This window comes from Zingiber officinale, chromosome 1A (assembly GCF_018446385.1).
Source record: "Zingiber officinale cultivar Zhangliang chromosome 1A, Zo_v1.1, whole genome shotgun sequence".
NCBI classification, from domain to species: domain Eukaryota; kingdom Viridiplantae; phylum Streptophyta; class Magnoliopsida; order Zingiberales; family Zingiberaceae; genus Zingiber; species Zingiber officinale.
In genome coordinates, this window is record NC_055987.1 from 122,200,940 (window position 1) to 122,216,275 (window position 15,336).

The 15,336-nt window shown below is 33.5% G+C and overlaps 1 protein-coding gene across 4 annotated transcripts in view; it reads right to left on the bottom strand.

The window, feature by feature from the left end:
* Nucleotides 1-15,336, bottom strand: part of LOC122029895 (callose synthase 3-like) — a 64,320-nt gene that overhangs the window by 6,724 nt on the left and 42,260 nt on the right. For all 4 annotated transcript variants that reach the window (XR_006125233.1, XR_006125234.1, XM_042589042.1 and 1 more), the window contains 7 exons: nt 6,638-6,767; nt 6,386-6,537; nt 2,654-2,763; nt 2,421-2,549; nt 2,145-2,213; nt 1,868-2,057; nt 1,447-1,600 (listed from right to left, as the gene is read on the bottom strand). Coding sequence is in view for 2 of the 4 variants with exons in the window: in XM_042589042.1 (XP_042444976.1) it covers nt 1,447-1,600; nt 1,868-2,057; nt 2,145-2,213; nt 2,421-2,549; nt 2,654-2,763; nt 6,386-6,537; nt 6,638-6,767 (934 nt within the window). In the remaining 2 variants the exon portion in view is untranslated. The remainder of the gene's footprint in view (nt 1-1,446; nt 1,601-1,867; nt 2,058-2,144; nt 2,214-2,420; nt 2,550-2,653; nt 2,764-6,385; nt 6,538-6,637; nt 6,768-15,336) is intronic.

Sequence of the window (15,336 nt, forward strand, 5' to 3'; positions counted from 1 at the left end):
ATGGAACCTCATTTCTCAATGAAGCAAGATAAAGATGTATATTGTGTTTCGACATAATTTGTGATCAGTCGGCCGGGAGATCTATTTGTCTCGGTTGTTTGGAATGGCACAACAAATTTTAAACTGTGGATATGTAAATATTTCTTAGACCAACATACCAACATGGTAATATTAGTTCGAGATATGAAACTTGCACATCATAGCTATCATTAGTGAATTTCCTCACATGAACTTGAGATTACTTCCAAAAGAAAATATAGTACCACCATACAAATCTTAGCATGCAAAAACAAAAAAATGCAATCAAGATCCGCCATGGCCTTCAATTATTAGGATAATGCATTCAAGAATCAAGGGGGGAAAAGAGGCAGTGCCATTCTATTAGTAAAGAGAAGGATTGCAACCACAAACCCGTATTAATAAATATATTATTCATGTAATAAACAATTAGCATGCGAACTTATGCTATGATTACTAGAGACATGGGATTTTTTGTAGGGGTGTAATCAAGCCGAACTGAACTCTTGAATGTTTGAGTTTGACTCGTTTATAATCGAGCCGAGCTTGAGCTTTATTTAACGAATATATTCATGGCTCACGAGCTTATTCGAGCTTTTATCAAACCTAAACGAACTTAATAAATATAAATTATAAATTTAAATATTCATTAAAAACTAAATTATATATTTAGAGAAAATTATAATATTCTTATTAAAATTTATAATTTTATTCTAATAAATAAATTTAATATATTTCTCTATATTTTTCATAAGTAGAGTGTAAAATCTATAAATTCAATATCAAAACTATTATTTTTTAATTTAAAAGTTGATCCATAAGCTTACTAACGAACATGTTCACTAGCTAACGAACCGAGTATTGTGAAGCCTGATCTCGGTTTGTTTATCTTAACGAGCCTCATTAAACGAGCTCAAACGAGCTTTTATCAAATCGAGTTTCGAATAACTCATGAGCGGCTTAGTTCATTTACACCCCTAGTCTTTTTGGAACAATAAAGTGCACGTTGCTATCATGCATCTCAAAATAATTGATTGGCCCTAAGCTTACCTTAGTTAGGTATGAGCATCTTTCCATATCACTATAATATATTAACAAATTATCAACTGGCATAATTAACTCTGAAAATGACTTCTATATATTAGTTAATATATTTGTCAATTAGCCTAATTATAGTTTCCTAAGATAGATTCCTAATTTGTATATAAATATACCTCCCTCTTCAATAAAGAGTACATATTCTTTCTATCTCAAATAACAAGTTCAAAGAACAATAAATCCATTTACACTTCATCATTATGATAAAATGATCATAAAACTAGACATTTAAAAATTTGTTAAGCGGGCAATAAATCCAATTGTGCACCTGGTCATAAGATTAATATTGTAAAACTTGACGCTGTCTTTTTTTATCAAGCTAGTGATTACCTGATCAAGATTCTGCACTGGCTCTGTAGAGTCACCAGCCTTCACTAAAGCAGCCTTAACCAATGAAGAATAGTACACATTTCCTTTCTTTTTAGAACCATCACTGCTAGTTTCTTCAACCTCATCAATATAAGCAACACGAAGAGAGGGATATCTGTCATCCAAGCAATTTACATTAAAATATTAAACTTCTGTAGTTGTAGAAATTAGTATGCTAATGAAAATGCATCCAGATTAGGAAAATGTAGCAAACAATATGTATATTTTATTATCCATCATTTAGGCAAGTAATTTGAGTGATTAAACAAGCAGTGTGAAAAATGAAAAAGACAAGATGACACAGGACGGCATGATCATACATGAATAACACCATCCCACATGTAACTACTACCAATACACCAAACTATATGACTAAACGTACGTGGTCATAAGTCTTAGAATATCCTGAGCCTGATGTTTGCCTGACCGTTTCTGAATTCCATATTGCTGGCAAGACACCACATAGGTAAACTTCATATCTGCTACAGCTTGGCATTGTGCCCACAAGGATCTTCCAACTTTTGAATTTTCCTCAGATGTTAATTCAATGGCCTTGTAACCCTCCATAAGGTCTGAGAGAACATAATATGGTATATTCTAATACACCATTATCGTCCATAATAATTGGAGACAATAGATGTAAATAGAGAACATTGTACCTTCATCTTTAGCCATGTCAAGAAATGCTTGAAGTTCTAGAGCTTTCCGGTAATACATCATACCTCTCACTAAAATTCAATGACACAGTTAAATTAAGTGAAATATTAGAAAATATAAATAAGCTAGGCAGGAATAGCCACCATCTCATAATAGTGAAAATGAACAAAAAATTGACGATTTGTTAACTCTAAAAGCTTCACAGGAAAATAATGTCACTATTTCATATTAGTGGGAACAAAAAATATTATAATAGTGAAAAAGAACAAGGACACTACCAGTCCTTGTCAAAGTCTGGCCCCGGTAAGATGCCCAAAGCCGTAGCTCCTCTTCCAAATCATCATACCTCTCACGCAGTTCCTCTTCTGTCTTGCAATTGTTTCGCTCAAGGAAATTGGTCCATTCGTCTGCAAAACAAAGATGCAAGCAGCATCTCAACTAGTAAAACACAACCATGGATGAACACACTCCAAAATCTGTAATGTATAACCAAGCTAAAACATTGAAAAACCTGGGTAAATTTTCTGCAGGTAAAAAAGTATGGAAACACCATCCTCGTTCGGTTCTTCAATTCCTTTTAAGGAGAAAAGAACATCTTCCGTATAATAAGGCGTCAAGACACTAAGGCAACAATGCTCAAACATCAACATAATTATTAAATTTAACAATACCAAATTACAATGCATCAATAAAAACATGTTAGGGAAAAGATGCTAGTAAACACAAATGTGAAACCCTAGAATTTCCACTGCAATTACTAGCACAGCTTTTAGGCAACTTTTCTGATCCAAAATCAGGAAGGGAAATTCTCTATGAAGCACAGGGGATCCAATATCAAGAGAAAGAAACAAAAAAGTAGCAGTTTTAGTAAATTTCATAAAATATTATGATGCATTTCATCTCCATTTCCAACTCAAGGTCAATACACTATCTAAGATCAAAGAAGAATGAGAAAAGAAACATGTGTACAAGATGTGGAATGGTCAAAATTGGGGGAGAAAGGTAACAGTGTTACTCCCATAGGCAACACTCTCAACCTATATATATAGTGTACAAGATGTGGAATGGTCAAAATTGGGGGAGAAAGGTAACAGTGTTACTCCCATAGCCAACACTCTCTACCTATATATATACTTTATTATCGTTCTAAATATTCATGGCATAATCAATTTGGGAAAATTAGAAACAAGCAGGACATTAAGGGTATTAAATGCCAACTCCGTGAACATATGCTAGCAACATCAGTTTTAAGAGAAAAATAATTAAACCTAATAAAATTCCCTCACAATCAATCTTTATCTTCCATTGCATCACATTTGTAGAAGCATTCTTTGCCCGCTCTACTTTAACCTCTTCCCCTACCCCATACCCTCTCTTTTGTCTGCCTCTCTTCCTCCTTTGCTTCTCATCTTCCCTTCCAATACGACATCAACTATGTGGTGCATCATTGGCAAACCATAACCTTTTGAGGGAGTAGACATAAGGCCCCTCTTCCCCATCTCAATTGAGGGATCTCTTCATGAACCTCCCCATCATGAGATGATTCAATGGGTGTGGCTCCAAAGGCAGGTACATCATAGGCATAATCCTTAGAGGCAGGGAGGATGGACTTGATTCAACAGGTGTGCCTCCCATAAGTCACAAATTGACTTGCTTATAGTGAGAAAGAGGGATAAAAAAACTGTCTTTAAGCAAAGTATCTTTAAAGAGAAATGATAGGAGCACAAGTATAAGAAGAAATACATGGTGACTCGAGTATGATATAGGATAAGATGACATCAAATTTGAAAACAATTGTCAAGAGCATACTTAATGAGTCCAAAGAACGAGCACTATTAAATAAAGAATATTAGTGGTGGAATGAGGAAGTAAAATTGAAGAGAAAAAAATCACTAATAAATTATTATACACTTGTAAAATGAGAAAAACTTTAAAAAGTATATAGTAGCCAAGAAAGCAGTGAGCGAAGCCGAGAATGAAATTTTTGAACATTTGTATTGACAACTTAATACAAAATAGGGAGACATCTATAGAATAACTAAATTGAGAAGAAAATAAAGGATTTTATCCAAATAAGATGTATTAAAGATGAATATCATAGATTACTAGAGACGAATAAGAAAATAAAGGAGAGATGAAAAAGGTATTTTCATCACTTCTTAACTTATGTTAAATGGGATGTAAAATGGATCCCTAGGTATGTATTGTATTGAATGACTTAAATTCAACCTAATATTGAAAACAAAAAAAACTATGATTAGTGGAGGGTTAGTACTTTAGTTCCTATATAAAAAATAAATGAGACATACAAAATTGTGAAAGCTATAAGAGCATTAAACTAATGAGTCACACAATGAAACTCTCGGAAAAGGTGATAGAAAAACGATTTCAATAGACAAGGAGACAAAGAGACTCAAAATCAATTTGAATTTATGCATAAAAGGTTGACAATAGAAACTATATATTCACACAAGTGATTGAAAAGTATCAAAAAAAGAAGCAAGACTTACACAAGGTATTTATTGATTAAAAAAAAGCATATGACTCAATCCCGAGAGAATTATATGAAAAAATTTTAAAAAAAGGTGTTATATCAAAATCAATTAAGAATATCCATGAGAATGTAATGACAAAAGTAAAGACTTGAAGTGGATTAACCAAAGCATTTCCTACAAAAATAGAGTTTATATCAAGCTCATTGGATATATCCAAGACACGTTACCATGTATGTTGTTTGTAGATGACATTGTTTTGGTCAATATGAGATCATACGCACATTAATTGAAAAAGAAGAAGACTAAAAAAAGACTTGATTAGCAACAATAAAAAGAAATAAAATTCATTTAAATATAGAATATAGATGAGGATAGTAAGGGATCGAATCCAATGCATAGGAGGATCTATATAGTCAATCTCATTTAGTGGGTTAAAGACTTGATTGTTGTTGTTATATAGATTAGTCGATAATAGACATATTCAAATAATTTAATCTACCTGTTGGTAGAATCTACATTTGATATATGAATTATTACACCCCACTTATATGTGTATTTATAGATTGGTTCACAATAGATCTATTTCAATAACTTAATCCACTTGTTGCAAATTCCATGTTTGCTAATTCAACATTTGGTTTAGTTTCTCAAAGACTTATCCTTTAAAGGGTTATTTTATGTTAATTCGTTCTTGAATAATGTCTTCCATATTACACGACACTGAAGTAGAATGCGTTAAGTTCTCCACAATGCTTAAAGTGATGATTGGAAAGTTAGAGCCCTAAATAATAGGCAACAAATCGGTAACATTTACCACTTAAATCATGAAACAACATAGGACCTCAAGAGCCGCTTATAGTCGTCAATTAAATACCAATACCATGTACATATAGTTACTAGAAGATGAGATTGCTAAATAATGATGCTCATTTGGTATATATGCATTTTTTTTAATAATAAGAAAATTTAAATATAGATTATTGATAATGATATATATTTGATTATTTTAGGTTATCATCTTAATCTGCATATCAATATTAATACAATGTAGTCATAAATGATAATCTCTTGATGACCTTTGAATTAACTACTAAGACAATTAATAAGAGTTGAATATTTCAAAAGACACATCCCTTTTGGCGATGTTTCTGGTGTGTCATGCAGAGACAAACTAGATGTTAATAAATATAAATAATTTATTACTAGTCATTATCAAAAGAGAAATAGAAAGACTATCTTAATTTTGTTTGCACTTGAGTAGTGGTGATTACAATATGGAAAATCGATCCCATCTAAAAAAGATTGTAGTACAAATACTTTTGCAGAACATCCTCAAATGATTGCAAAAGAAATTGATAAAGATTTTGACTAAGTTGACAATACATAGGTGGCCCTTCTCATATAAGCATAAGAGATGTCAGAATTTTGGGCAATTGCATCGTTCAAAGGAAGATGGGACTGAGAAGTGTCAAAGAAAGGACTGTCGGTGGTTGAATGATGATGATGATGATGATGAGCATGAGCAGGTTGCTGTAAATTCCATGTCAAAATTTTAAGGAAAAGAATAAGTAGTGCTTATTCCTTAGGTAAACCCATTTACAAATTATATATTACTGTCTTATTATATCTACAACTGTATAATTTAGCCCTTAACTATCCACAATCAGGTCATTAAAGAGGTGGCAATCAAATGCTTAACCAAATTGAAGTGGAGAAAAAACAAAGAGAACATAAAATCAACAACTTACGAGAATGACAACATATTCCGAACTTTGGGTGCGTTAGGTATATTCATAAACAAAGAGTTGCAGAAGAAGGATATCCGCCTTCTTGCATCTAGATTAGATGGTACATCCATTGCAGATTCCTTCACAGTAAACAGTAAATGTAGCCGTTTCATCTGGAATAAATATGACCGAAAAAAAAAATTAGTAAGAGGACAGGCATGCAGAGTATAAACTGGAAGCAAACTAAATCATACAATGACCAAAAGAACGAACCTTTTCCATCCAAGCATTTGATTCTGGTAAAGGAAATTTTATTGCTCCAATTTTTGCGAATAACTGAACTTGTTGCTCCAATGGTGTAATCCCCTCATGCCTCTGACCACCATGATTGGAGTCCAGATAGCTGCAGATAAACACACCAAGTCTCAATTAAGAATTGATTGAAGGCTAAAAAAGGTCAATATCGTAGAGACGGTTACTTATTGGCAATGGTAAAAAAGGTAAAGAGGAATTACAGTTGCGCATAGATGACCTTGCAACCAAGAGGAAGCCTATATGATATGTACTCCATAATATCTATGAATATGTATGTCAAAGGACAACTTCACCATCGGCTAGCTGTACTAAAATGACATCTTAAACACCAAGAAATTTTGCATTCTCAATTGACATGTTCAGAAAATCTCTGCAGCTATTGACCTCCCTAGATCATTAAAATAACATCTTCTACAGATTGCTACGAATCTCTAAAATCATGAGAATGTTAACAATACTGCTGGATTATTTCAGAAATATAAGAGGATGTTATTTAGGTGTGTATCTACTCGCCATCTAAATAGGGTCTTATAAGGCTTCCCCCTACTCTATTTTATTTTATTTTAAATGCATACTAGTGTAAGAGTATCTTGGTGCATCACAATTAGAATTAAATAGTTATTTGACTGTTAATTATTTTGTTGTGGTTTTATAGTATTTACATTTCTAATCAATTAAGGTGCCTCATCCTCTCACTATCCTATCAAAAAGTAATAATAATAGCTCCCACGAGCTGGGGCAGTTGGTTCATGCAAGTGTGTCGATTCCCAATAGTTGTAGAATATCTTGCTGGTTGCCTCAACCCCTCCTTGCATGCGCTATTATTGCTGGACGAAACCCCCCATGAACTATCTCCCTTCTAAAGGATGGGGGCCACCTTAGAGTGGCCGCCGTAGTGACGGTTTCATTTTTTTACTATCAAATAATAATAATAATAATAGTCTAGATTTCTATTCCCTTTAATGTGTTCTTGATCCTTGTTGAGCAACTAAGTTTAGTTATGTACCTATAAGAGATTGTAAAATATTTGAAATATAATGAATATATATGTAGGTACTAGAAGCAGCTAACTATACACGAACAAGAAGAGGAAGTAGGATTAGGAGGGATGTCACCACACTTCGTTATAGGAAAACTAGTGAGACTTAGCGATAACCCCGAAGAGTTAGAAGACCCTTTAACTCACTATTTTAGGACGCTTGACTCAAACACAGATAGTTATTATCAGGATTGTTTCAACCCCACTTATATACTTTAGTAAGTCAACAAGATAATCTTGATTCCATAATTTCTAGACTTGAAAAAATAGAAATTATAGGAGAAAATCCTACCAAGTATGAGGAAAAGATAAGGTCTATTGCAAATTAAATATTATCAATCCCGATTTAACTATTAAGGCACAAGATTCGAAATACACCAATTGGGAGGTTGAAGAATGCAAAATGCATATTACGCAACTCCTGACATTAAAAGTTATACAAAGATCATATTCTAGACATAGGAGTCCTGCTTTTATTGTCAACAAAAGAGCAGAACAAAAACGAGGACAATCTAGAATGGTGTTTAACTATAAATGACTCAATGATAATTGTCATACAAACGGATACAAAATTCCTGATAAGGAGCAACTACTTAATAAAATTCAAAAGTCAAAATGGTACTGTTGGAAATCCTGTCATCATTAAAATCAAAGATACACAAATCAGGAAAAATAGGAAAGGATCATTTGTCAATTATTAGCTTTAATTAATTTCCTTATTATTAGTTTCTTTTCTATTGTAAATTCTCTCTATAAACAAGAGAGTCGTATATCTATTCTTTTGTATAGGAAATTATTTCTTCCCCATTTTCTAAGTTGGTATTAGAGCTATATCAAAAGTCACGTCCGAAACCACTACAATCCCTGCCACTATGGTAAAACCTTCTGAGAACCTGCAACACCATTCCAACTCTCATTCAGTTCAGATCACCAGCATCCGCCTAAATGGTGACAACTTCCTCCGGTGGTCGTAATCCATTCGAATGTATATTCGTGGGCAAGGAAAAATCGATTATATCACGGGTAACAAGAAGGCTCATGCTCTTAATGATTTGTTGCATGCCATATGGGATGGTGAAAACTCCATGGTTATGGCATGGCTAGCCAACTCCATGGAGGAGGATATAAGTACCAATTACATGTGTTATTCTACTGTAAAAGAGCTGTGGGGTAATGTTAGTCAGATGTATTCTGACCTGGATAACCAATCTCAAGTTTTTGAATTGACTTTAAAGTTGGGGGGAAATGCGTCAAGGAGATGATTCTGTCACAAAATATTTCAATTCATTAAAAAAATTGTGGCAGAATCTTGACCTCTTCAGTACATACGAATGGAAATCTGCTGATGACTACAACCACCACAAAAAAATCATGGAAGACGATCGTATTTACAAATTTCTTACTGGTCTTAACGTCGAATTTGATGAAGTACGAGGAAAGATTATCGGGAGACTTCCTCTGCCATCTATTGGTGAAGTATTTGTCGAAGTCAGGAGAGAAGAAAGTCGAAGGAGTGTCATGCTCGGAAAAAGGAGCACGAGTGAGTCAATTGAAAATTCTGCCTTATTTACTAATGCTGCAAATTACCAGCGCGGGTCTGATGATAAGCCACGGGTTTGGTGCGATTTCTGCAACAAGCCTCGCCATACGTGAGACATGTTGGAAAATTCATGGCAAACCTGCCAACTAGAAAAATAGCAAGCAAGGAGAGAAGAATTTTGGAATTCCTACTGCAAATGAAGTCGACTCAGGTCCCTTCAACAAAGAGCAGATGGATCAACTCTTGAAGCTGATAAAATCCAACTTCTCATCTCATATTCCTAGTTTTTCCTTGGCACAAACAGGTAGCAATCCTAAAGCTCTCCACATGTCTAAAGCTCTCTCCTGTTTAAACTCCTCTCCGTGAATCATAGATTCTGGAGCCACAAACCACATGTCTAGTTGCTCTCACCTATTTGATACTTATTCCCCTTGTTCTGGAAATGAGAAAATTAGAATTGCCGATGGTAGTTTTTCACCTATTGCAGGCAAAGGACATATCAAACTGACCGAATAATTTAATCTCAATTCTGTTCTTCATGTTCCTAAATTAGCCTGCAACCTTTTGTCTGTTAGTAAACTATCTAAAGATTCCAATTGTCGTATTATATTTTTTGAATCACATTGTGAATTTCAGGACCAGAACTCGGGGATGATGATTGGGCATGCTAGGATGATTGAAGGTCTCTACTAGGATGAAATACCTGTTAGTAATAAAAAAGTTCAGAGCCTTAACAGTATTAGTTCAAACTTAGTTCGAGAAAAAACTAATGCTATGGCACTATAGCAAAATCTTATTTCCTTATCTAAAAATCTTATTTCCAGAATTATTTAAAGGCATTGATTGTTCTTCTTTACATTGTGAAACTTATTTTTTTGCAAAATTTCATCATTCAACTTATTTGCCAAAAAATTACCAGGCCTTCAAACCTTTTTACTTGATTCATAGTGATGTTTGGGGCCCATCTAAAATTACTACTCTATGAAAAAAATAGTTTGTAACATTTATTAATGACCATACACGTTTATGTTGGATTTATCTAATGAATAAAAAATCAGAAGTGAGAAATTTGTTCAAAATTTTTACACTCTCATTGAAAACCAATTTCTAATCAAAATTTGTATTTTACATTCTAACAATAGAACAAAATATTTTAATGAGCACTAGGGTGATTTTTTGAATGAAAAAGATATTTTTCATCAATCTACTTGCCGAGGTACCCCTCGACAAAATGACATTGTAGAACGAAAAAATAAACATTTACTTGAAGTAGCATGTGTCATAATGTTTTATATGAATGTTCCTAAGTATTTATGGGGTAAAGCAATCTTAACCGTCTCTTATTTGATAAATAGGATGTCTACTACGGTGTTAGAGTACAAAACACCTCTTGATTGTCTTAAAAAAAATTTCCATGAAATTAGATTGTTTTCTGATTTGTTTGTCAAAGTTTTTGGATGTTCTATATGTTCATGTTCCATGTCAATTTCGTTCAAAACTTGAACCACGTGCTATAAAATGTGTATTCTTGGGTTATTCATCAAACAAAAAGGGGTATAAGTGTTTCGATCCTCAAACAAAAAGAAAAATTTGTGAGTATGGATGTGTCCTTTTTAGAAACAAAATCCTATTTATCTAAAAATTCTCTTCAGGAGACAAGTGAAGAAAAAGATAGTTTTTTGGACATTTCTAACCCACTTCCCAATATCATTTTTCCGACAATCTTAAAAATAATCACCCACCTCCCTAGTGTTGGAAACTCTCGATTAAGGGGAGAAATACTACAAACTGATCGTCGTGATCTGAATTCTAAGATTCAGGTTTATACTGGAAGAGATTTCATCTCGAGGAATAAAGACTCTAATGTCAAGCCTGCATAACACCCGTCTGAAAAACCGAGCTCTCGCTTCGAATTTTTCACCTACTATTCTCGATCTTGATGTTCCTATAGAAATTAGAAAAGGTGTTCGAAATTGCACTAATCATCCTATTGCAAATTATCTTTCCTACCAAAGACTGTCAAAAAATCATAAAACTTTCACTTCTAGGATTTCACACTTCTTTGCTCCAAGGAATATACAGGAAGCGTTGGATGATTCAAGTTAGAATTTAGCAGTCATGGAAGAGATGAATGCTTTAAGGAGAAGTGGCATTTGGGAGATAGTTGATCTACCCAAACGCAAGAAATGAGTTGGGTGTAAATGGGTGTTTACAATAAAATGTAAAGTTGATGGAAGCATTGAAAGGTACAAGGCTAGACTAGTGGCTAAAGGCTTCACTCAGACTTATAGAATTAACTATCAAGAGACCTTTGCTCCCGTTGCTAAGATAAACTCTATTAGAATCTGTTATCTCTTGCAATAAATTCAGATTGGCCTCTACATCAACTTGACATTAAAAATGTATTTCTCAATGGTGATCTAGAAGAGATGTTCATGAGTCTACCACCAGGATTTGAGAAGAGACTTGGCAGTGAAAAAGTGTGCAAATTAAACAAGGTATTATATGGACTCAAACAATCACCAAGAGCATGGTTTGAACGCATTGGAAAGGTTGTTATTAGTTAATGTTTTTTTGCAGAATCAAGCAGATCACACAATATTTTATAAACATTCAAAAAGGGCTAAGTTGTTTTAATGGTTTACGTTGATGACATTATCTTAACCGGTGACGATGGAACAGAATTAACGGACCTAAAGAGGAGACTCGCAAAAGAGTTTCAAATTAAAGATCTAGGAGCCCTCAAGTATTTCCTCGGAATGGAATTTGCAAAGTCCAAAGAAGATATATTTGCTAATCAAAGAAAATATATTCTTGATCTCCTTGGAGAAACAGGTTTGCTTGGGTGTAAAATGGTTGAGACTTCAATTGAGCCTAACTTGAAGTTACAAGCTGCTAGAGCTGAAGAAGTAAAGAGCAGGGACCTTTATCAAAAATTCGTAGGAAATTAATTTACTTATCTCATACGCGGCCTGATATCACTTTCACGGTTAGCATGGTAAGTTAGTACATGCACTCACCAGGAGCAGAACATTTCAAGACCGTTTATAGGATATTGAGATATTTGAAAGGAACATGGATCAAAAATTCGTAGGAAATTAATTTACTTATCTCATACGCGGCCTGATATCACTTTCACGGTTAGCATGGTAAGTTAGTACATGCACTCACCAGGAGCAGAACATTTCAAGACCGTTTATAGGATATTGAGATATTTGAAAGGAACATGGACATCTTCAAGTCGAAATCTACACAGACGCAGACTGGGCAGGGAGTGTTATGGATAGGAGATCAACATCAGGCTACTGTTCCTTTATTGGTGGGAACCTAATTACGTGGCGAAGTAAAAAAACAAAATGTGGTAGCCAGAAGTAGTGCTGAAGCAGAATTCAGAGTTGTTGCCCATAGAATCTGTGAGGTAATGTAGATCAAAAGAATTCTGGAGGAATTGAAGCTTTCTTACTCAACTCTTATAAAGTTTTATTGTGACAACAAAGCTGCTATTTCCATAGCTCATAATCTTGTTCTTCATGATCGCACAAAGCATATAGAGGTGGATAAACATTTCATCAAGGAGAAAATCAACACTGGAATAATATGCATGACATATCTTCCAACAAATGAACAATTAACTGATGTATTAACAAAAGGTCTACACAAGAAATAATTTGATAAGCTGACTAACAAGCTGGCTATGGAAGACATCTACAAACCACCTTGAGGGGGAGTGTTGGAAATCCCGTTATCATTAAAATCAAAGATATATAAATCAGGAAAAATAGGAAAGTATCATTTGTCAATTATTAGCTTTAATTAGTTTCCTTATTATTTAATTTCCTTTTAATTAGTTTCCTTTCTATTGTAAATTCTCTCTATAAACAAGAGAGTCGTGTATCTATTCTTTTGTATAAGAAATTATTTCTTTCTCATTTTCCAAGTGGTACTCTAAATTTGATATAAAATCTAGTTATTGGTAAGTAAAAATGCTCTCAGAATCTATTCCATGGACTAAATTTTCCTGTCCTGAAGGACATTTTGAATGGCTAGTAATGTCATTTGATTTAAAAATCGTTCCTCGGGTGCTTCAACAAAAAATGGATGATGTGTTTAGAGAAGTAACACAATTTACAATCTGGATGATGACATCCTAGTTTTCTCTAGATAAAAGAAGAACATTATGCTCATTTACACTGAGGCTTTAACTTATTTGAAAAACATAGCTTAATTGTGTCTAAAAAGAAAATGAAATTAGCTGCCACATACATTGACTTCTTAGGTAGCATAATTAGACAAGGAACAATAACACTCTAAACTCACATCACGAGTAAAATCTTGGCTTTTCCAAATAAAATGGAAGACATAAAAACGCTCCGATCCTTTTTAGGATTACTTAATTATGATAGACCATACTTAAAAGATATTGACAAAATCAATAGCCCATTATATAATAAAACCTCTCAAATTGGGCAAAGATATTTTAACCAACAAAATATAGATCTTGCCAAACAGATTAAAAACATGGTCCAACACTTACCCATACACTTACCCATGTTAACACTAGCATTAGATTTAGATTATTTAGTTATAGAAACTGATGGTTGTGAAACTAGATGGGGTGGAGTGTTATTTCGCAAAGCATCTAAGTATGACCCAAAAATATCAGAATCACTCTGTCGATATGTTTCAGGTAAATACAAAGAAAAAGGTCACCTTACTCCATTAGACTATGAACTGTTAGCTGTTATTTACTGCTTATAAGCTTTTATGCTTTTGATCTGCAGTAAACCAGAAATTACTCTTAGAACAGACTGCGAAACTATAATAAAATATAGGTTAGTAAACAAAAGATACTCGAAAAGGACTTGGATCAAATTTACAGATGCTATCCTTTATAAAGGATTGAAAATAAAATGGAAACATATCAAAGGAACTAATAATTCCTTCATAAAGGAACTAATAATTTCTTAGCCGATACTTTACCTCATTTACTCACTTAACACATGTTTTGTAGGATGGATAAACAAAAGAAAGTCCGCACTTATGGTTTTTAAAACCATGAAATTTGGTATCCATGAACTTCCTCAATTCTCCAGAAAAGAGGATACTTTTCAATTCTCTATGAGAACTCAACTTGATCCAATCCAACAATATTTGATTGACAACGTCTAGAACATACCCACTTCTCTAGGAATATCCGGTCAGAAAATAGTCATTATTAATGCTCTAACTAATTACTTCTTGATCATCTTACAAAAACCTTTGGGTAAAAAGTTCTCTTGTTATACTATTCTCTCAGATCCTTTTACCAGAAGATAATAAGCCTTTTTATAAAGACTTTTATAAAATAAAAGAAGCCTATGACTTACTGAGAACTACTTTGGGCTCAAACTTTATTATAAGCCCATTACTTCAGACAGATGGAAAAATCCAAAAAGATAAATCTTACCTAATGGCAGCAACACTTCTTGCCAAACTTGATATTGACTTACTACTGGTTCCACAAAAACCGATGAATTACCAATTATTTGAAATACTTTAAGCTACAAAAGGAAGAAAAGACGTTTTATTTACTGTCAATACTTTACCAAAATATATAAGAACTTACACTCAAAGTTTGGGTGAATACTTCTACTTTGGAACATTTTCTTGAATTAGAAGGGGCACTTAACTGGTTTCATCAAAATACAACACCAGGCATTACAATTACTTATGAAGAAGAATATAGATAAAAAAATACTTGTACTAAAGTTATTCCTCAGTGTTCCAAACAGGACCTAATAGACTTATGTCGTAAATGCCAATTACTCTACTTGTTCAAAAAAGTCAATATTCATTATGAAAAGTTTCAACAAAAGAATTACCGAGGAAGATGTATTACTCCTTTCACTTTAATGACTTATGACCTTCTGCAACAACTATGGGTATATAATTTGGATTCTTTACAAGCTTTTCCAAAGCTCTTGGGAGATTAATACAACATATACTTGAAGAGAAAGAAACTTTTGTCTTATGTACTTTTGCTAGTAATCCTCCATAACGAAGAACCACATACTCTGAACCTGCCAGACACTTAATGAG